Below are 23,359 nucleotides of genomic sequence, written 5' to 3' on the forward strand. Positions count from 1 at the left end.
TTGTTACATTTTAATCTGCTTACTTGTGCCCTTACCCACTGGGAAAGTTGGAAACAGGTGCGACCATATCCTCTTTCCTACAAGTTAAAGATAGTGGAGGTGAGGTGCCTCACAGTGTATAAATATCATGGGGTTAGAGGGGGGGTTGCCAAGGCAATGCACGCAGCAGCACCATGTGCTATATCATCAAATGACTACATCACTGTAGTGTCAAATATCCTATAATTTTAATTAAAAAGAAAACACAACCACATATGTCAATCCCAGTGGCTCAGTCTGAGTGATATCTGTATTTATATCCAGTGGAAAAATAGGGAAAAGGCAGGGAGCAGGATGCAAGCAGTCATGAAGAGTTGAATGGCCTCCTCCTGCACTGTAGTTTCTTTTTAACCGAAGATTTCCAACAGTAAGAGCCAACAAGGCAGTCACAATTTATTTTAATGGATTTCTCTAATCTTCAAAGTAAAGAATGTAAGGGTCCCTGTCCACTCAAACCCATGAAACATTCCCTAGTCAGATACAGAAGGGGTTAGATATAAAACTGCTGCACTGCCCCATCTGTCAAAACGTTCCCTGTATACCAGGTAGTAGGAAATACCACAGGGCTGAGAACAGAGACAGGATCAACAGAACAAATGAGGGACTGGGAGATGTCTGAAAGACAAAGACAATGTATTGTCAAAACAATGCAGAGAGAGACTGAGGACTGTCTGACAAACAGCCAAAGCTGAGCAAGGTAGGTAAGGATAAATTTGTGCATGCTATTGTCTAAACAGTTATTATGTTACCTTGGTACTCATACATTATTTTTAAAAAAACTATCATTATTTTTTTAAGCCATGGTAACCGGTTTGAACTAGTTGGTGTTTCAGGTTTACATAACCCATGTCACTGAAAGAACCCAGAATATTCCAGGTAATTTAACACATATGATTGGATGATGCAGAAGCCTGTCAGGGAGCCTCTGGCATACCTGTTGCTAGGTACTGAGGTTCTGCTTTCAAAACTTAATTGCCTCTTGCCTCTTCACTTTCTGTACCTGCATCGGCCTGCTCACGACAATCTGCGAGAACCTTGTGCTGCTTTTTGAACTAGGATCAGCACAGGTTAACCTGCAGGTTAAAAGGACTGGGAGGAGAGTGATCTGGGAGCAGTGGACAAGGCCGGACTACTCATTTATGGTCAGCTCCGGGGTACCACTTCACGACAGCACGTTTTAACCCTCTAACGCCTGCTTGGTGTCCCCGATATTATTTTCCCAACAGGAACTGGAGATGAGGGGGCCGATTTTGCAAGCATGGTTTAAGAGGTCAGTGAATGGCAGGCAACACACCTGGGCAGATGGTGGCGCTGGGTCTTCTCCTTGAAGATGATATTGGACAGTTAACCAGATAGTGAAGGAATGGAGTTACATGTATGCCAGACAAGGTAGGGGAGGTACTGAAGGACATTAGTGAACCAGTTGAGTTTTAATGATGAAACAATGGCTTTCCTGACCTTTTTTTCCTGGTGTTAGTCATGAATGAGCAGATTTATATGTAATCTCACAATTCTGTAGGATGAGATTTGGAATTCCAGGTTTCTTGACTTGCAATTCTGAACCATAACCACCATGTTACCCTTTAACCCAAAGAATAGTGAGAATGTGGAACTCACTACCACTGGGAGTGGTTGAAATGAATAGTATTGATGCATTTAAGGGGATGCTAGGCAAGCATATGAGGTTGAAGGGAATAGAGGATTTCAATGATAGATTTAGATGAGGAAAGATGGGAGGAAGCTCAAGTGGAACATAACCTCTGGCATGGACTGAATGGTCGGAATAGCCTATTTCTGTGCCATTTATCTTGTATAATGTATGTGATGTTACAATACCTATCCTAATCACACATTAACAGAGAGAAACTGCACTCAATGGGAGCATGGGTCAAAGATCTGATTCCCCCTTCAATGCAGCTTCCCTAATGGTGATATGGGTTCACTGGATTTACTTGTGAGACGGCAGCAGAAATTAGGGACTAATAAGAGACAAGGATGACAAGTTAGCCTGACGTAAAACAAAATTCTTTTCCCATACTCTGCAGGTGAATCAAGGAATGTCATCTTAAACATCCATCTTCCTCCTACATCTGTCTACAAGATGCACTGCAGCAACTCACCAAGGGGCCTTCAACAGCACATCTCAAACCCATCACCTCCTCCAGTTAAAATGAAGGCAGCAGGCGTTGGAAACACCACCAACTCCAAGTTCCCCTCCAAGTCACACATCATCCTGACCTGGAATTATACTGCTATTCCCTCATCGTCACAGGGTCAAAATCCTGGAACTCCCTCCCTAACAATACTATAGGTGCACTGTCACCATATAGAACTCACAGATTCAAACTGGTGGTGCACAGTTAATTTTGTTGTCACCATTTGAAAAGTATTTGCCTAAGTGTAAAAGTCCCTTTTCCCACTCCATATAACTCCACGTTCCACTCCAGGATTTGAGCACAAAAATCAAGGCTGATGTTCCCATGCAATACTGAGGGAGTGCTGCCCTGTTGGAGGTAAAAGCAAAATACTGCAGATGCTGGAAATCTGAAGTAAAAACAAAAAATGCTGGAAAAGCTCAGCAGGACTGCCAGCATTGTGGAGAGAGAAAAAGAGTTAATGTTTCCAGTCCACATAACTCTTCTTCAGAGGTGTTGCCTTTCGGGTGAGATGTTAAACTGATTCCCCCATCTGCCCTCTCAGATGAATCTTGGCATTATTTTGAAGAAGAGCAAGGGAGTTATTCTCGTTGTCCTGGTCAATATTTATCCCTCAACCAATATAACAAAAGCAAATTATCTGGTCATTATCACATTGCTGTTTGTGACTGCCAACTGTTTCCCACAATAGTCACTACACTTCTTTTTTATTCATTCATGGGACGTGGGCTTCGCTGACTGGGCCAGCATTTATTGCCCATCCCTAGCTGCCCTTGAGAAGGTGGTGGTGAGCGGCCTTCTTGAACCGCTGCAGTCCATGTGGTGTAGGTACATCCACAGTGCTGTTAGGAAGGGAGTTCCTGGATTTTGACCCAGCAACAGTGAAGGAACAGCGATATATTTCCAAGTCAAGATGGTGAGTGACTTGGAGGGGAACTTTCAGGTGGTGGTGTTCCCATGTGTCCACTGCCATTGTTCTTCTAGATGGAAGGTGTTGTCTAAGGAGCCTTGGTGAATTCCTGCAGTGCATCTTGTAGATGGTACACACTGCTGCCACTGTGCATCGGTGGTGGAAGGAATGCATATTTGTGGATGTGGTGTCAATCAAGCGGGCTGCTTTGTCCTGGATGGTGTCAAGCTTCTTGAGTGTTGTGGGAGCTGCACTCATCCAGCCAAGTGGGGAGTATTCCATCACACTCTTGACTTGTGCCTTGTAGATGGTGGACAAGCTTTGGGGATTCAGGTGGTGAGTTACTCGTCTCATGATTCCTAGCCTCTGACCTGCTTTTGTAGCCAAAGTATTTATATGGCTAGTCCAGTTTAGTTTCTGATCAATGGTAACCCCCTTGGATGTTGATAGTGGGGAGTTTAATTATGGTAATGCCATTGAACATCAAGGGGCAATGGTTAGATTCTCTCTTGCTGGAGATGGTTGTTGCCTGGCATTTGTGTGGCTCGAATGTTACTTGGTACTTGCCAGCCAAAGCCTGGATATTGTCCAGGTCTTGCTGCATTTGGACATGCTTCAGTATCTGAGGAGTCACGAATGGTGCTGAACATTGTGCAATGTTCAGCAAACATCCTCACTTCTGACCTTATGATGGAAGGAAGGTCATTGATGAAGCAGCTGAAGATGGTTGGGCTGAGTACACTACCCTGAGGAACTCCTGCAGTGATGTCCTGGGACTGAGATGACTGACTTCCAATAACCACAACCATCTTCCTTTGTGACTCCAACCAGTGGAGTGTTTTCCCCCAATTCCCATTGCCTCCAGTTTTGCTAATGCTCTTTGACCAGAAACTTGGTTGAAAAGGTGAGTTTAAAGGCTGGTGGAGGTGTTTAGAGAGGGAATCCAGAAAGGTAGGCCTAGGTGGCTGAAGACAATCCCATGATTGGAGAGAGGCTGCACAAGAGACCAGCGTTGGAAGAATAGTGAGTTTGGAGGGAACAGAGGATTGTTACACTGGGGGAGGTTATAAAGATAGTGATGGTGGGGGGCGGTGGGGGTGGTGAGGCACAAACTGAAAACCAATAATGGATCATCTGATCTGATCTGTACTGTACTAGTCAGTGCATATCCCACATAGCTGTCAAAGAAGCTCATTCAGAGCTGTTTTTAAAAGGCGGGTTCAATTAATTATCATTCACTACAACATTAATTTCTTTGAATTATCATGTTTTTTGAATTAACTCTTAAATTGCATTTAATCAAAAAAGACAAATGTGTTTGAAAAGTGTTTGTTCTTTTATTTGGTGTTTAGCTAAGTTAGAGTTAAAAATCCTGGTTGGTTTAGAATCTCCTGTTACCTTGCCAAGAAGGACAGCCATCTTGTGGCGCCACCTGCCTTTGTTTAAACAGGCCACTCGCATCCAGATGTTCAGCTGGGAGTTGTACATCCACACATCACGGCTGTTGATTCTGCCACCTGTTAAACACAAAGTGAGAAAATAAACACCAGGCTTGAGGTTTGGCTGGAAATAGAGCTTGTGCTATGTTTTTACTGCCTTTCAGCTTCAAGTAAAGACTGATTAGAAACAGCCTAGTCACTATCACTAGCCTCAGGCCTTAATTTGACTGGAGAAGGGCCTTTACCAGGTTTTTAATGCGTCCTTGGGCCCCATCTGAACCGCAGATGAAACCTATGTTAGGTCTCTATTATCCGTGGAAGAAGTAGAAAAGATGATAAGAAACATTATATAATCTTCAAGGATTACATTCAGTTGTAAAGCTAAAGATTCATAGTGGAATGCATTTTTGAGCTACATTGTCAGTAAAACATTAGGTTTCCTTGGGAAAGACCATCACCAACTATCAGCACACTGAGCAAAAGGCTTCACAACTCTTCTGAAATACACTGGAAATGTTCAGTTTGTTTTTCCAGGCCTTGGTTTGACTAGTATAGGGTCTCTGTCAGAGTTTCACTTATGGTAACCTAGAAAACAAGCAAATGCTGACCAACAGCTACAAACAGCTGGCAACTCCCTCCTTTCTGCAGTAGGTATGCAAATCTAAATGTATGAAGGCTGAAGGGAAATCCAAAAGTTAAAGATGCAAATATCATGGTACTTTTTCGTTAATATTTCCACTTCTATTATTCATGATTAATTAATTCTTTGTCATACTAGTTAAACAGCTGCTCCTCATGCTGACAGTCACCTTCCTCATTCCTTCAGTTAATGCTGGCAATCGCCCTTCCCCCTGCCACCCTAAGGTCCTGCTCCAAGCCTCCCACCTCCTGCCAACAAAGCACTGATCCTAGCTTCAGTCCCTTCCCTTCTCCCCTTCCTATTATGCATCCATGGGTCCCTATACTTAAACAATTTACGCCCTATCTCTTTGCGGGATTTTTCGGCCCCGATACCAGCAAGCATCGTCGCGAGCAGGATGGGAAAATTTGGAGAGCTGGAACAGCTCTCCAAATTTTCCTGCCCCTACCACGACGATGCCTAACAATGTCGGGGCCAGAAAATCCTGGCCATTGATAATGATTTCCCCCTTCCTTCTCCATTTCGTTTTCCTCTTTTATCTACCCTTCAATGCTTTCCAACTCTGTCCCTTTCCCTATCATCTACTCCCTCTTCCCTTCACCTCCTTACAGTGTATTATGTATCTTCCCCTCAGATTCTGAACCTCCTCTGTTACCTCAACAAGCATTCTCTTCCGTCCTCTTGACATCCACTTTACCTGGGCTGCACCCGTCAATGTTTGGTGTGTAAGGCACTAGATAGGCCCCGCAGCTCCTCTCAATATTCTGACAGCTGGGATTCCCATCCTGTTCATAGAGGCAGCAGTCCAAGTCATCTGTCTATTAGCCAGTAGATTCAGGATAGAAGGACTGGGGCTGGATGGGTCCTGGTTCCACTGATCTGTTCAGCACATACTAACACACTCACCATACCCCCAAAGTATATGTTAAATGCGAATGGTTAGCATCCATTAAGGCCAACACTAATCTTTATTAATGTGCCTAATCCGTCCTTTAACATCACCAAATGGTGATGGTCGTTTATTCATTTGCCATTTGGAGAATCATGTTGTGTAAAAACTGCCCTGTTTGCTTTCAAAACAACATTAACTAGATTAAAGAATAATTCATTGCCTATAGTGCACTGTAAAGCTGTTCTGAGGATGTGAAAGGTGCTATAGCAATATAGTATTTCTCTCCAGATCCCTAGGCCTCAGGCTGACTGGTCATAAGGCCTTAATTCCCAGGCCCATTTCTGTTAACTCTGATGTGCTATCTGTGCACCTGAGTTTACAATGTTGAGCCCAATCTGCAGCCACAGCTTTACTTTCCCACATTATTATTTTCCAAAGCCTATTGTGCTGTTCCTGATTCAATAGTGATTCCTGTCCGGAGGTAAAAGCCTCAAGTGGGATTTGTGACCCTCATTTATTTTGCCTGATTCCAAAACGTTTCCTGCTTGTGGAGGTAACATACCCTACCTCTTTGTGAACCACTTGTATCATGTCAGGATCTGATTCAAGATCAGGGATACATGGTTCATATTTTGCAGAACGATTGGAACTTGACTGTTCCTGCAAACAATAGCAGTGTTAATACATCAATATGGGGACCTTATGTACATTGCTATTCTGCAGACATACTGTTTTATCAATTTCATCTTTTCAAAGTTGTGTAACTAGCTTCTCCTCCCGCTGCCCTTGGTCATCATCACTCTCTCCTCATAAGACCCACCCTTACCCCTCAGCACTTGCAAACATCTGCCATGGCTCACTGAGGATAGTGCGCTGTAATATCAAGCCCCACTGTTCCCTGAGCCATGGCAAATGTGAAAAAGTTTGATCAAACCATCAGATTGCCCCAATTCTACCTAGTTGTTTAATTTAGGCAAGCACCAGGTTTGTAAACTTAATAAGTAAATAACTGTTTAGTGAAAAAACTGTCATTAACCAGTGGCAAAAGAAAGAAATATGAACTGCTAATTTCTAGCTCTATAACCTAAACTCTACCTCTTCTTAAATCCTTATATACACACACATACAAGACACATAAGACACACAAAAACATGGATTTTAAGGATGGGATAAAACAGTTCAAAAGCACCAATTCTGGAGTATAGGATTCGGTGGGTTGATTTTGATCAATGTCTTCCAAATTCCTTTCAGTTCTTGGTGATGACATGAGGTGGTCTTCCAGCACTTTCAGTATTTAGTTCACTGGTTGAGCACTTGCCTTTCAATGTCTCTAACAGTGATTTTCCCTTTTGCCTCTTGATAGGGTTTTCAGAGAGAGAGAGAGAGCAGGTTATAAAGATATGAGGAGAAAAAGCCAGCTAGCTATTATTGTGGAATTATTGGAATCTTCCACACACAGGAGAAAGAGGTTTTAGGTCTTGTTCCTTTCAGGCTAGGAGCTATTCTGCTGCACTGCTTCTCACATAAAACCTGGTCACCTGGTTAGGAACCAACTAAAACGTTGTTGCCAGGCAGGTCCCTTGGTTCAGGACTCCTTTCTGGTACCATCCTGTCTTTCATGGCGCACTCTATTCCAGGACGGCAACATTGTATATATCTCTCATCCTGTTCTAGTGAACATGTCTTTCAACCTGCAGCCATTGTAATTTTAATCCCCAGACCAACAGAAAATAAAAAGATATGTTCTTTACAACAGTCCAACAGAAATAAAAAGATATGTTCCTTACACAACAGTCCCATCTCCAAAAGATATGTTCCTTACACAACAGTCCCATCTCCAACCTCCCTTTCCTCTCCAGAGTCATTCAACATGCTGTCACCTTCCAATTCCATGCTCTTCTTTCCCAGAACTCCTTGCTTAGATCCCTCCAATCAGGTTTCTACCCTGCCATAGCAATAAAACTGTCCTCAATGAAATGAAAATTGGCATCCTGCAACCATGGTAACCTATCGCTCCTCTTCCTTCTTGACCTGTCAGCAGCCTTTGACACAGTTGACCCACCATCCTCCTCTATTGCCTCTCCACTGTCATCCAACTGGTTTGGACTGCTCTCAGCTGATTCCATTCTTATCTATTTAATTATAGTCAGAGAACCACCTGCAATGGTTTCCCCTAAACCGTTACCTCTGGTGTTCTCCCGAGGATCTATCCTTGGCCCCCTCTTATTTCTCATGCACATGCTGCCATTAGCGACATCATTCAATAAAAGGTCAGGCTCCACATGTACACTGAGTACCCAGCTGTACCTCACCACCACCTCTCTCGACTCCTCCGCTTTCTCTATTTTGTTGCATTGCTTGTCTGACATCCAGTATTGGATGAGCAGAAATTCCTCCAATTAAACGTCGGGAAGACTGAAGCCATTTCCACAAACTGCGTTTTACTGGCTTCATCCCTTTCTCTAGCAACTGTCTCAGGCTGAACTAGACTGTTCACAACCTCGGTGTTGTGTTTGACCCTAAGGTGAGCTTCCAGCCACATATCCATCACGAAAACTGCCTATTTCTATCTCTGTAGTATCACACAACTCCACCGATGCCTCAGTTCATATGCTGCACAAGCCCTCATCCATGCTTTTGTTAGCTCTAGGCATGACTATTTCAAAACACTCTGGCTGGCCTCCCATCTTCCACCTTCCATAAACTTATGCTGTTCCAAAATTCTGGTGCCTGCATCCTAACTCACACCAAGTCCTGTTCACCCATCAACCCTGTGCTTGCTGATCTACATTGGCTCCTGTTTAAGCAATGCTTCAATTTGAAAATTCTCATCCTTATTTTCAAACCCCTCTAATGCCTGGCCTCTCCCTAATACTGGAATCTCCTTCAGCCCTACAACCTTCTGAGAAACCTGCGCTCCTCCAATTCTAGCCTCTTGCACATCCCCAATTTTAATCCCTCCACCATTGGTGGCTGTGCCTTCAGGCCCCTTGGGCCGAAGCTCTGGGATTTGTTCCCTAAACATCTTTGCTTCTCTAACTATTTTTCCTCCTTTAAGATACCCCTTAAAACCTGCCTCTTTGACCAGCTTTTGGTCATCTGCTCTAATATCTCCCTACATCCCTAAGTGACAAATTTTGTTTAATAACACATCTGTGAAGCGCCTTGGGATGTTTTAATGCGTAGGATTTTTGGGTCGTCAGGCGGTTAGGCCCGGGAGCAGCCGGGAAACAGTCTGCCGCATGCAATCGGCCCCCGACCGCGATTTCACGCTGGCTGGCCAATTAATGGGCAGCCGGCGCAAAAGGCGCGCTGAGAAGCTCAGCACTGCTGGGATGGGGACAGGTGGAGTTCGAGCGTAAAAGTCTGCACATGCGTGGGGGAGCTGCCTCAGGGAACAGAAGAATTGTAAAGTCAAGAATGAAGATTTTGAAAACATGAAAAACATGTCCCCACATAGGACTCACTCACATGAACAAGGGCATAATAAAAATGCAGTCAAAGCATTTAAAAAAAATTAATGTTGGAAACCATTGATGAGGTTTTCTAAAAGATCCAAAGGCCATCGGGCTGGTTCACCCGTCCACCAACCGTAAAGTTGGACGGGCAGTGAAAAATAACTTCTAATTAATTGATTAATGACCTTAATAGGCCTCTTAATTGTCGGTGGGCGCGCTGCTGACTGCCGCACGTGCCCACCGACTGAAAAATCATGCGAGTGTGCGATGATGTTGGGATGCGCACCTGACGCCATCGCGCGCTATGTTACGCCCAATTGGGTTAGGACGAGCCTGCCCGCGGGATGTCAAATCCTGCCCAATATGTTAAAGGCACTACATAAATGCAACTTGTTGTCGGACTGTAAACAGTAAGGAGGACAAGGACACATAAACTAAAACAAAAATACAGGCACTTATTTGGAGGAGATCACCTGCTAAATTCCTGCTGCGCTGTGTCAATCCCAGGCAAACCCCCAAGGCAAATTTTACAGTTCATATTGTTACCTCAAAGTTCTCAAAAACTGTTATGCAAATCAGATTGAGAACTGCTAACTGTTTAAAAACTGCCATAAAATCTCCCTTTAAAACTGGAACCATTTCCAACTCCAGGAACACTGATCCACTCTGAGACTGTGGCCTGGACTCACACATAAGCAGTACAGAACTTGTGCATTGCTATAAAAAAGAGACAAGCTGTCAAAGCTTTTCATCTTGCACTCATCAGGACAGGCACAAGAATACCAAAGCTCAAAGAGAACAACAATTTATAATGCATGGGAAAAGGGGTGCTGATTGGTTGGCACATTGCCTCTGATTGCTACAGGCGTTGCCATGGAGCATTAAGTGGCTGTTCTTAGAATCGTTGCCTCATTGGTGGATTCACTTGCAATCAGAATACCAGGGACAGCTGGTAAAAGCAACCAGAGATAACAGCTATTTACCGGGACCGGAGATTTAAACTCAAAATGCGTTCTCCAAGGTTCCATGATGGTCAAGATCAAAAATCTAAACGTTGCTTTACCACTGTGTAACGTGCCCTTATAAAAATCACAGGAAGCAAACCACAGAAGGGATTTAAAGTGATCTTTGTGTACCAGTTGGAGCATTAATGTCCAGTTTGTAAATCGATCTCCACCTTCAATGCACTCACCCTCTTCTTGCCCTGACCCCATATTGTACCTGTACTTGCTGGGCTCCCTGGGTTGTTCACCAAGTTTCTTGCTTCTCCTGAGCAGTTTACCGATGCAATACTGATGCGGCGCAACCACTAAAATGGTTTAGGCCTCCAACCATCTCCACTGGGTGGCCAGCGAACTCACTCTGCCAACCTCCCACCTGCTGGAAGTGGTCACTTGGAAGTCGAGTCTTGGACATGAAAGCTCTTGCTGTGATACAGTGAGTTCTTGTCAGTTACTGTTAGGGACATGTAGGTTTGAGAGGGAGGGGAGGAACAGGGAGGGAGAGGCAGTGGGAATGGGGAGAGTGAAGATAAGAGGTAGTGAAGGCCAGACAGAGTGGAGAAGAGGGAGGAGAGTGAGCAGTACAGAAACTGAGGGGGAGAGAGACAAACAGGTAGAGAGAGAGAGAGAGGCAAGGGTGGTGAGTGCCAGAGAGAGAGCAAGTCAATTCAGAAAGAAGGCAGAGAAGGTGCTAATAAAGAGTATGAAAAGAGGTTAAAGCAGAGATAAACGGAGGGGTTGAAAGGGAAGGGAAGGCACTCAGTTGAATGCTATCTCTTCCTTCTAACACCTCCTGATGGGAAAAGGGAGAATCAGAAAGGAAACTGTAGGGGCGCAGCAGTGATACAATGAACTGTGCCAAAAAGCTGTAAGAAACAGTCACATACTGCTCGCTGAACAATGTCTGAATCATTAGGTACTTTCAGTCCCTCAAGCTCAGTCCTGAACCTCTGACCAACTGTATCATCCAGTCCCAGAGTGTGAAAGGGCAGAATCTGACCCACTCAATCTCTCTGTGCATGGATTCCCTTACCTGACACAAGAATGTCATTCCTTAGGGCGCACACAGCATACTCAGATTTGGTGAACTCTGGGAGTTTAGCCAGCGACTTCCACTCTCCAGTCATTGGGTCATAGCATTCAGTGTAAGGCAGATTGAAGCCTCCAACTCGCTCACAGCCTCCCACCACCACAATAACCTCGGAGTAACCTGTGGACCTGGGGGGAGGGGATGCAAAAGTAGAAAGGTAGGATGGGTACTCACACTGGATAGCAAAATACTACAAAACATCTATAGGCCAAGTGTAGCCATGTACTTGCTGCCATGTGTTTCAGGGGCTTGATGCACCATAGAGCCAACAATGAGTCAGGCATCATGCTCCCTTGGCAATGTTACCATGGCAACTGACAGGCCTGGGAGCCACAATCTGGAATTTGGTTAAAATTTGCCTTTGTTTAGTACAAATCCCAGTTGGTCTACACCAGATGTCCCCATCAACCTTCAGGGATAATAAGTTGATGAATTAGCACTCGGCACTCCTCCCCCCTAGAGAACAGTACTTTCCTCAGGGAGCAGTACTGTCCTGACACACCTCTGTGACTGAGATGGGGTGTTGAAGGCAGGATGAGAGATGCCTGTGTTCTAAGAGGTCCTCTAAACATTCCCAGCCTAATTCTGATCCAAGCCCTCCATTTATCAGCTATATATCATTTAGGCCAAGTTTCCAAATTGCAGCCAATCAATAAGAATCACCTGTTTTAAATGGAGTCATGTGTCAGGACCTGGACTGACATAGTCTAACCAAATATATCTCAGGTCTGCCTCAGCTCTCCACAGCTACCAGTTATAATACTTTCAGCCCATTCACCACCTAATGACTGACCACCCAAGTATTTCTGTCATGGTCAGATCTCCAGCCAGCTTATCACAACACAGAGCATAGTAAGGTTTGGGGTATTTCAAACAAGAAAGTTAGGTTTTTCTTCCCATCCCCTCACCTGCGAGGCCTTGTCCGCGGTGACATCATCTCGTTGCCAAGCACGTGGTACCTCCTAGCCTCGTGCAGGAGTTGGTAGCACTCAGGAGAGTTCTGGATCAGCTGGTTCCCTTCCACCGTTTGCACAAAGTAATTGGGGTGCAGTAGGGGGAGCCTGACGTGAGTCAGCAGCTCCCTCATCATGGGCCTCCTGCGGTCAATGTCATGATAGACCCAACGCATCACTGACTCATACACCGTTTCTTCCTTGCTGATGACCAGATCGTCACTGGAGACGTAGTCGATAAGCTCGTCCTTCTCCAGTCCCAGGAACTCCTCATGCAGGGCCACCTCGGAGAATGTCTGCAGGCCGAAGCATCTGCACTTGGAGTGCAGCGGCTTGAGGGAGTGGGTGTCCGCAAACTTCTGGATGCCCAGGCAGTTGCAGGGATCAAGCTGCTCCTCCAAGAACTTGGCGCAGGCATCTCGGATGGCGTTGATCTGGAAGAGGCTGGAGGTCTCGAAGAGATACTGCACATTGTCCGTGGTGATCCTCACCTTTCCGGTGTAGACATACTGCAGGAACTGGTCCATGGCGTCGGCAAAGATTCCATTGATCTCCACCAGCATCTCCCTGCTCTCGCGGTGGTCATTGCAGAACATGGCCCTGAAGTAGCTGCTACAGGATGAGAGGACAGCGCGGTGGCAGGGGAACTCACGGCCTTCCACGCAGATGACCACGTCGGTGAAGAGTCGGCTGTCCCTGAACTCATTCAGCATCTCCAGGATGCTCTCAGCATGGGATGGGCCCAAGGAGAAGTCAAAAATGTCTTGATTAACCGCGGGCTTTTGGTCTACTTCAAAGACTTTGCGTTTGGTGACGGGCGAGTCACGGAAATGGCTATCATCCCTGTTAATGCGTCGTCCCAGGATCAGCACCATGGCTTTATCCAGTCACTCGGTGCAATAAGAGAATCCTGAATTATCCTGTAAGTAGAGAGAGGCTAATTCAATTAAAATTTTAATGATAATATTTACACATTATACAATAAGGATATTATTCTTCCACTTCTTGTGTACTGTATAGAGTGGTAGTGTTATTATGGGCAAAGGGGTAATAATACCTATACGAAAGGGCAGTGTTATAAGGAGTAATGGGGTAGTATAATCCTTGTTGTATACAGCACACAGGGAATGGGGACCACTGATGCAACAATTGCTCCAAGACAGACCTGTTAAAAGAACACAAAATATCATATTTGCTCAGGTGTGACATTTAACATCGGCCTTTTATGACACCAAAGTTTCAATTGAACCTTCCTGGAACTGAATTATCACCTTAATATTCAGAGCATTAACAGTTTTCTGTTCATAAAACTGTTTGCTGAAAACCTTTTATCCTGCTTCTTGCCCATAAATTCCATCCTATCCTTCAGATTTTGATTCCCCTTTGTCTACAGTCTAGGGATCTGATTCTCTATTGGGTGCAGTGCTGTAAGAATTGGTTCTCCATTGGATTAAGTGCTGGAGGAATTGATTCTCCATTGGATACAGTGCTGGAGGAAACTGATTCTCCATTGGATACAGTGCTGGAAGAATTGATTCTCCATTGGATACAGTGCTGGAGGAAACTGATTCTCCATTGGATACAGTGCTGGCAGAATTGATTCTCCATTGGATAAAGTGCTGGAGGAAACTGATTCTCCATTGGATACAGTGCTGGAAGAACTGATTCTCCATTGGGTAGAGTCTGAGATGCTGATTCTCTACTGCCTGTGGCTTGTTGTGGTCTATCCATTTTCCTCTTCGTACTACTCATGGGTTACTCAGAGCAGCCATTTAAGTGGGCTGAGAAGACTGTTGCTGCATGATCCATTCCACCTGTAGCCTAACACCATGCCTGTAACCGGGTCTCCATTCAATGGTAATGTATTCCAACAGTGACTGATAGATTTATGGGACCACATTGTCCAAATTCCATACTTACCCGAGTTATATGGGTGGATTATCATTCTGGGGTCGGGAGCCCTATGCCCAAAATATTTCCAGGTCCTGACCCTGCACTGTGTCAGCGGCAGTGATGCCACGGAATTTTCAAAATGGCAGCCACTCATTGGACCAGAGGCGAGTTCAGTGCCCAATATGGGTATTGGGCAGGAGATAGACATGGAAGGATAATTTAAAAGACAAATGGCAGCCATGAATGAGCTTGCTATTACCTCTGCAACTTGATGAGCAGGGAGAGGAGAGGGCCAGCAGTGGTTTGGGCAGCTATTTCCAGGCATCCTGATGTTTTTTGAATTCCTCCCTTGAGGCCCTGATTAAAGCTGTGTTGGACAGGAGCTGTACTCTTCCCTCCAGGTATAAGTAAGAGCTTCAGTGAACCAGACCAAGCAGGCATGTCTAGGGGTGGCAGCAGCCTCACGTGCCTCTCTAGAATCCTAACACTCTCTCCTCACAAAATCAAGCCTCTCAGCTCTAGCAATGGAAGCTCTGTTCCACTGCATGAGCAACTGAGTTTCACCCTCACCTTTTATGCAACTTTTTCACACTGCAGTTATGAGCACTTACGGCTTCCCGCTGTCTTCCCGAAGGTAGTGCTCAAAACAGTCCCAGGCCCTCCATTTTCCCCATGCTGGCTATTTCAAAATTATTAACTGTTGCTCCCAATACTCCTAAACGCACTCTAAAACAAGCTGAACAAGCCAATTAATTGGAGGCATGTGGTTTGCCAGCTCCACCCTCCCGTCCATTCTTTTTAAAATCTAATTGTGTTACTGAGCCATCAGAAACCAGTGACTCCTTCCAACCGTGCAATTATCCGGGCCTGCCCACACCTGAACTCAGTCACATTGGCGACTGAAAATTCAGCCCATAAGAATCATTATGACACAGAAGGTTGCTATTCGGTGCATTGAGTCCATGCTGGCTATCTGTAGAGCAAACCCATCAATCCGAATTCCAGAAGATTTCAATGGTTACTGATTAAAGACTGGTGGTCTGGCCTATTTTCTCTCCTAACTTATGGCACTGAGGACACATTCAATATCACTACCATCCCAGCTGAGGTCAATTTTGGTTGGAAGATTGAGGAGTGGTAGAAAGGTTGGAAACCAGAGGACACAAATTTAAGGCAAAAGAATCAGAGGTGAACGTGAGGAAACATTTTTTACATAGCGAGCTGTTATGTTCTGGACTGCACTGTCGGAATGGGTGGTAATAAGTTTCAAAAGAGAATTGGGTAACTACTTGAAGTGAAAAGATTTAAAGGGCTATGGGGAGTGAGGTGGGGGGGAGGGGTGGGGGCACTGGGATTAAGTTGATTGCTCTGCCAAAGAGCTAGCACAGGCACAATGGGCTGAATGGCCCCTTTCTGTGCATGATTCCATGAATTAATTCAGTATTGCCCAGCAGTATACCCTCTTGATATACACTGTTCAATAATATAATTGACAAGCAGTGAGAGGGGGCTGTGGCTTCATTGAATGAAGATGGTTTACCTGTATTGGGGAGCTGTAAGTTTGTTTAATAGATTATCCTTGTTTATATGGGGAGGCTACCTATAAATATTAAGTTATGGAATAGGACTACATGTATCTGTTTTAGAGGTGGGGTTTGTACCGCTGTAACCTAAATCAGTCCACAAAAATAGGAAAGTAACAAGAGTGCTACGAAACAGGAAACTGTTGAATAACCTTCCAAACAATGAACCATAACACGAAGCCCCCGTAGAACTCTCATGATGACATTTATGTTGCCTATTACAGGGGTGTGACATATAACCCAGAGTCTGCAAGGGTTTATAAATTGGCAGCGCTTCCGTTGTTTCAGTTAAAATTATAGTCATATTATAGGGGAGTGTGCTATATAGTGGCCCTAAGCTTCACCGTTGACTTGCATCGGATCAATGTTACAACTGCGCAGCATCAATCAAACCAGCAATTGATCACATGATGCACGTAAAACAGCAACACAGAACGGCCCATACACAAAACGATACACAAACATAACTATACAAAGAACAATCCACACATAGTACACACAAACATACTGACACACAGAACGATCCAACACAGAATTACACACAAACAGAACTGCACAAAGAATGACACACAGAGAACTACACAAACATAACTACATGCAGAACAATTCACATAGTGCACACAAACATAGCTACACATAACGACTGACACACACAACTACACACAAATATAACTACACACAGAAGCCACACAAAAACATAATTACATACACAAACATAACTACACACAGAATGACCCCCACACAGAACTACACATTCAAAACTACATAAAGAACTACACACAAATATAACTATAAACAGAACTACACAATGATCCAAATACAAGCCACACACATTAAACACAAACTCACGCACAGAACTACCCACAGAACTACACACACAAAATAACTACATACAAAACTACACAGAAAACTACACACGACTACAATACAGACACAACTACCATAAACATTACATAAACAGAACTACAAATTCAGAACTGCATTCAAACATAATTCCACACACATATACACACATGCGCAACATTTGACAGACACGCACTTCCAAAGTTAGACATCCCCCGTTGATGTCAGGCAATGTTCCCTAAAATGTTTACCAACATAAGGAAAAGCGATCGTGCATTTCCAGGGGCATCAAAACCCCCCAGGAAGCGTCAGTCTCCCAGTCATTAACAGCAACAGCCAGGTCAACAGTGCTCGGCTCCTTAGGGAAAAGCGGTTCCTAAATAGCACCTCTCCTTGACATTCAGACTTAGCCATGTTCCACCTTTTACTCTGCTAGGGCAGGCCCTGCCTCTGACTAATCGCCCAGTACCTAGTTCTTGGACAGAGGCAAAAATAGAAGTTTAGTTTAAATTCCCCCAGCACTGACAGCTCTCGACTCGGATCAACCTACTTCCCTATATCGCTTCAAGGACGCGGGGAGCTGCCAAGAGACATGGAAAGGAAGCGGGACTGCAGTGTTCCTGGGACATGGAAACTCGGGACTCGGCTGATGCCAGGCTGGAACAAGTTACCAGCTGTTTGGGACTTGGGAAAGTTCGAGTCAACAAAGGGCATTCAAAAAAACCCATCACATCCGCCTGGGAGCTGACCGCCAGCTGGTAAACAAAGAGCTGAGCAAGTTTCAGCACAGACGTCGCGCCCTCTCTTGATCATTCCAGGAATGCCACAAGGAAAACATTCGCTTTGTTTTTTTTTAATTTACCCGAGTTTGTATTCGAATATAATTTTCAAAAATGAAAAAACCGGATGACTGTAGTGAAGAACTGTGCTCCTGGGTGCTTGTGTTTCCCCCAGTTTTATCTATCCAGGGATTTTCTTTTATTTTTCAAACAACGTGTCCCTCAACACAATGTAAACAAACCTCTTCCCGATCACATGGAAGGAACAATAACATTCGGCGTCAGCACCATCTTTACTTTATCGCGTGTGTCTTTTCTGTCAGTCTCCAAACCACCCACAACATTCACCGCCGTCCTCAATCCACACTTCTAAGTGACAGATCTTTCCAGACAGCTCGTCAGTCACCCTCAAGGTTTTAAAGAATCAGAGATTTCCCCCCCTCCCTCCCCACACACACACACACACACACATACTAAACCGGGAATTATTCCAAACAGGATTAACATTCCCTCAATCGACGATCCGGTAAACCGTTCACAAGTTCACTTTTGTTCTTTTCCTTTCTTTTTGTAAGAATCTATTTCCATGAGTTGGAGAGAGAAATCCTCCTTTATTTCTGCACGAAACCGCGTTTTGACTCAAAATGTACAAAATCTCCCGGTGTGTTTTGAAACAGTTCACTCACTTGTAGAAAGCACTCATTTCAAATGATAAGCATGTAAATGATAAGCCATTCTTACCGATAAAGGGCGACCTTCTCGTCCACAAACGACTCCCCCCAACAGACAATGATAAATTTCCTCAAGTTCCTGGTGCTTATTTGTTGATTTCCAGATTAACGGAAATTCAAATCCACTTTCCTCACAGATTGTGCCACTATATACAGTTTTGTTTCCCCTCCTTCTCTATCTATATACATATATATGATGTTGGCACAGTTTATTAACTGCTGTTTACACTGTTACAGCCACTCTTTACTCAATTCCCCTCTCCCATTCCCGGCACTCACTCCGAATCGGAACAAAGAGCAGCAACATCAGCACCTATACATTGCATCAGCAAGCGCAAGCTGGGTACTGTAGTTTCCAAATGGAGCACCGCCCCCGACGTCGCTCCGTCTCTGGCTGGAGATGGCCAAAGACTACAATTCCCAGGGAGCCTGCGGGCGGACCAGGTGAGCCTGCTCGCACTCTCCCACCACCGACAGACAGCCTAGGTTCCCAAACTGAAGGTGTCAGACAAAAGGCAGGGCCTTCCGGGAACCCTAACCACTAATCTCGCCGTAGAGGTACAGTGGGAATCAGGTCTGCAAGTTGACTGGTTGCCAATTTGCAAAAATTGAGCCAGCCCACAGTATCCAGGACAGAAAGCAGAAGGAAGGGGGAACAAAGGGTGCCATTGTCCAGAGTGGCAGAAGGTGGGAAGTGGTCTTAGGACCAAGGGCTGTGCACAATTTACAAAAACGATTTGGATTTCGGAATCAAAAATACAATTTCTAAGCTTGCTGATGACACCAAAATTGGGGTCGGGGCGGGGAGGGAATAGTCAGTACCGAGGAGGACTGCAACGAATTACAGGAGGACATCAATAAACTTGCAAAATGGACAATTAATTGGCAGATGAAGATAAATGTGAGGTAGTACATTTTGGTAGGGAGGTCACTTATCACTTGGAGGGTGTAAATCTAGTTGGGGTGGAGGAACAAAGGGACCTGGGAGTACAAATACCTCAATCACTAGAAGTTGCACTAAGATAAAAGCAAAATACTGCAGATACTGGAAATCTGAAACAAAACCAAAAATTGCTGGAAAAACTCAGCCGGTCTGACAGCATCTGTGGAGAGAAAGACAGTTGACATTTTGAGTCTGTATGACTCTTCATCAGAACTTGCACCACAGCTTAGCAAGATCATGAAAAATCAAACCAAACACTTGCCTTTATTTCTAGAGCAATAAAATTGAAAAGTCAGAAATTATGCTAAACCTGTATCAAACCTTGGTTAGACCACACTTCGAGCATTGTGTGCAGTTCCAGTCACCTTTTGTCAAAAAGGATATAGAGTCATTGGTGGAGCTGCAGGTGCAAGGATGATGCCAGATATTCTGGGGTATATAAATCTGAAAGGGATTGACAGACGGGGTCTCTTCTTTCTTGCAAAAAAGGCTGAGGGGATGACCTAATAGACGTCTTTAAAATTATGAAAGGTTTTGATCGAGTGAATACAGAGAGAATGTTTCCTCTTGTGGGTAAGAGGAAAACTAGATTCTAGGCTATTGATATAAAATAGTCACCAAGAAATCCAATAGTGAATTCAAAAGAAACTTATTTACCCAGTGAGAATGTGGAAATCACTACCACTGATAGCGATTGAAGTAAATAGTATATAAGATCCTGAATGGTCTTGACAAGGTGGACACGGAAAGGATGTTTCCTCTTGTGGGTGAGTCCAGAACAAGGGAGCACTGTTTAAAATTAGGGGTTGCCCTTACAGGACAGAGATGAGGAGAATTCTTTTCTCTTAGGGGGTTGTGAGACTTTGGAGCTCGCTGCCTCAAAAGGCAGTGGAAATGGGGGTCACTGCATATTTTTAAGGCACAGGTAGATAGATTATTTTTAAGCAAGAGAATCAAAAGGTTGTTGGGGGTAGATGGGAATGTGGAACTTGAAACAGAAACAGATCAGCCTTGATCTTATTGAATGGTGGAGCTGGCTCAAGGGGCCGAATGACCTACTTCTGCTCCTATTTCATATGCTCCGTGCATTTAAGTGTAAGATACACAAGGATACGAGGGGAATGGAATAGAGGGTTACAATTGCAGATTTAGATGAAAAAGATGGGGAGGAGGCTGCAGTAGAGCATAAACACTGGCATGAACTGATTGGGTTGAATGGCTTGTGTCTGCGTTGAATATCCTGTGTTGGGTATGATGGCCCCTGGAGCCATGAGAGGCAACATTGTGGTATTCAGTGCCTACCTGGCCCTTGTAACTGCTCAATCCTTGGTGAGACCTGGCCCATCACAATACTAGCGATGTACAACACACTCCTTACCCCTGAAACTCACTCCTCATCACATGTAAAGAGTGGCCCCAGTGGCCCTTCCTTAAACTCACCATTTAGCTGTTGCTAGCTGGACAGGTGCTGAGTGCAGCAAATTGCTTCACGCAACCCATTCGACTATGCAAAAGATCATCTTGGGCGGAACTTCAAAGTAGAAAACGGGACAGCAATTGCAACACATCCCAAATAAGTGCCTTGAAAAGGAGGGCAGATCACAGCACTTTTCAGCATGGTTATCCCAGGGGAGGAGAAAGACAGGGACTGTAGGAAAGAAAAGTTGCCCACGCTACCTTCAAACTGGGAAGTGACAAGAAACTCAGTAGTTTGAATGTCCAAAGAATGCAGAGGAATAACGAAAAAATTAATAGAAGGCTGGGATATAGAACCCGAACAATGGAGTATAAGTCTGTGGAAGGTTATCCAGGGGCTCAGTTCAGATCTCAATTAGAAAGAAGAATCTATACTTTTGAAGGTGGGCGCTGGTCCCTGCAATGCAGAGCCATTGTCCTAGAAAAGTGATTTAGCCATTGTACTCAACTATAGTTGGAAAATGAATCCTGTTGTTCCCGTGGCAGGAGCCAACCAAATACATGAAACTGAACTAGAGTTAAGGTAGAACTGGAATCTCTTTCCCACATCAAGATGGACATCAGGGAATGTATTTGCTATATAACAGGCCAAGTTGTTTGATCTGTAAATTAAGCAGGTTTATTCTAGGTGCTTATCAAATTCTACATAGCCAAAACATTAATAGATATATGAAATCTGGATGAGTTAGTAGCATTTCCTTGTTCAGCAGTTTTATGTATATGATGCTCCAAATTGTCTTTGGACTTGTTTGGTTGCCAGTTCTTTACTTAGAGACTGCATGGATGGAATAAATACAATGCACTTCACTCTTGTCATTACTTTCAGTTCAATCCAAGAGAATGTTGGATGCTGTGTAATAGATAAGAATTTTTCTTCACTATTGTGTAACTATTACATTGTGAAGTTTTAAGATTGAGTCATCAAAAGGTTTTGCTGCATAATGAATTGTATAAAAAATGCTTTGGAAAGAGTACCTTCACTTTCTGTGGATTGCTTCCATCTTTGTTCCATTAATTTGTTCATTTTAACCATAGCCTTAATGGGAACATTGGTATCGTCTTGTTTCTTTCTGATTTTCTTTCACCTCCCGTAGTTCACCTCTCAATGTTTTCCACCCTTTCAATTTTTCTTCTTCCTCATCTTTTTTTACCTCAATTTCTCCTTCAATTGTTGCCAGGACAAGGACAAGAGTTTCCGATGATCCGTACTTGACTATCTTTCTCTCTAACAGTACTTAGCAACCCTTTTGATTCCAGACTTTCCACTCTTGACCCACTCGTTTGTCTTTCTGTCCATTCAGCTGATTCTGAGCATCCTCTGCCAATCCTGCATTTCAAAAGCTCTTATCCTCCTCTCATCCTCTTTCTTCAGAGTCCACCTCTCACATTGAAAGAGTGCAACACTCCACATGACTGTACTGGATGTTATTTCAGTTTCAGGCTGATGCTTTTGGACTTCCAGATGCTACTTCAGTCACCAGTAACGCCTCTTGTCTTGGCTAATCTAACCTGGATTTCATTCTTGAATGTAACTTTGGTGTTTACCATTGAGCCAAAGTACCTGAATTTGTCCACTGGCTCTGTCTTGGTGTTTCCACTCTAGACTTTTCCTTATCCATTTAGAGCCATAACGTTGGTCTTTGCCTCATTTGTTTTCAGTGCAGAAGACTCGCTATGTCTTTTGAATAGGCCTGCCATAGTCCCTAGCTCTTTCTTTCTATTCTGTTTATAAGTGTGGTGTTGTCTCCATACCTGAGATTCCATATGCTATAAGCTCCTATGTTGCAGCCACATCTCTCTGATAATTCTTCCTGCACCATTCTCATTATTTTCTCTCCTATAATATAGGTAACAGAAGATACCCCTTCCTGACTCCCTTCTCAAACTGGAATTGGTTTGTATACCCAAAACCAACTCTGACAACTCCTGAAGCATTTCTGTATAGCTCTTGTATTAGTCACACAAGATGTTTGGGTACACCAAATTCTCTAAATGTCTTCCAAGAGCATCATGCTGGGCAATGTCAAAAGCTTTGGCACAGTCAATGAACATGAGCCAAAGCTGGGTTCCTGTTTATTTTCACTTTTCTCGATAAGATTTCTGAGCACAAGCATAGGGTCAGCTGTGCCCTTTCTAGGAATGAAACCAAACTCTTCCTCTGCCACTTCTCTGTACACACAGGGGTTAACTTTCTGCCTGATGATGTTAAATGGTACTTTAGATTCATGACTGATGAGACTTAGAGTATGAGGTTTTGGACAGTCCTTTGTGCCTGCTATCTTGGGCATTATGACCATCTCAGGTAGAATCTACTTGCTAGGCCATTCACCTTTGGCTATATCTCATCAATAATCTCTTTCATTGCATCTACTGCTGTTTCCCACTTTTAGTGCTTTCACTGGGATATGATCTTGTCCTTCTGCTTTGATGTTCTTTATAGCTTTTCTTATCTCAGCTTTCAGTACCTCAGGTTCTGGTTCTTCTTCTTTTAAATCCCAATCTTCATTGTTTATCTTTTCTAGCTCTTCTTCTA

The 23,359-nt window shown here is 44.1% G+C and overlaps 1 protein-coding gene across 4 annotated transcripts in view; it reads right to left on the reverse strand.

Annotated features, from left to right (window-relative positions):
* klhl24a (kelch-like family member 24a) overlaps positions 1-18,719 on the reverse strand; it is a 30,235-nt gene extending 11,516 nt beyond the window's left edge. The window contains exons 1-4 of one of the 4 annotated variants that reach the window (XM_041212246.1): positions 18,418-18,719; positions 12,534-13,498; positions 11,569-11,753; positions 4,504-4,622 (exon numbers count right to left, since the gene is read on the reverse strand). In XM_041212246.1, coding sequence (XP_041068180.1) covers positions 4,504-4,622; positions 11,569-11,753; positions 12,534-13,453 — 1,224 coding nt within the window. In that variant the 5' untranslated portion in view covers positions 13,454-13,498; positions 18,418-18,719. Of the gene's footprint in view, positions 1-4,503; positions 4,623-11,568; positions 11,754-12,533; positions 13,499-14,730; positions 15,795-17,447; positions 17,589-17,918; positions 17,943-18,417 lie in introns of those variants that run through there. The other 3 variants (XM_041212268.1, XM_041212260.1, XM_041212252.1) reach the window with 3 other exon arrangements.
* Positions 18,720-23,359: the final 4,640 nt, after the last annotated feature.

This window comes from Carcharodon carcharias, chromosome 2, assembly GCF_017639515.1.
Source record: "Carcharodon carcharias isolate sCarCar2 chromosome 2, sCarCar2.pri, whole genome shotgun sequence".
NCBI lineage: Eukaryota > Metazoa > Chordata > Chondrichthyes > Lamniformes > Lamnidae > Carcharodon > Carcharodon carcharias.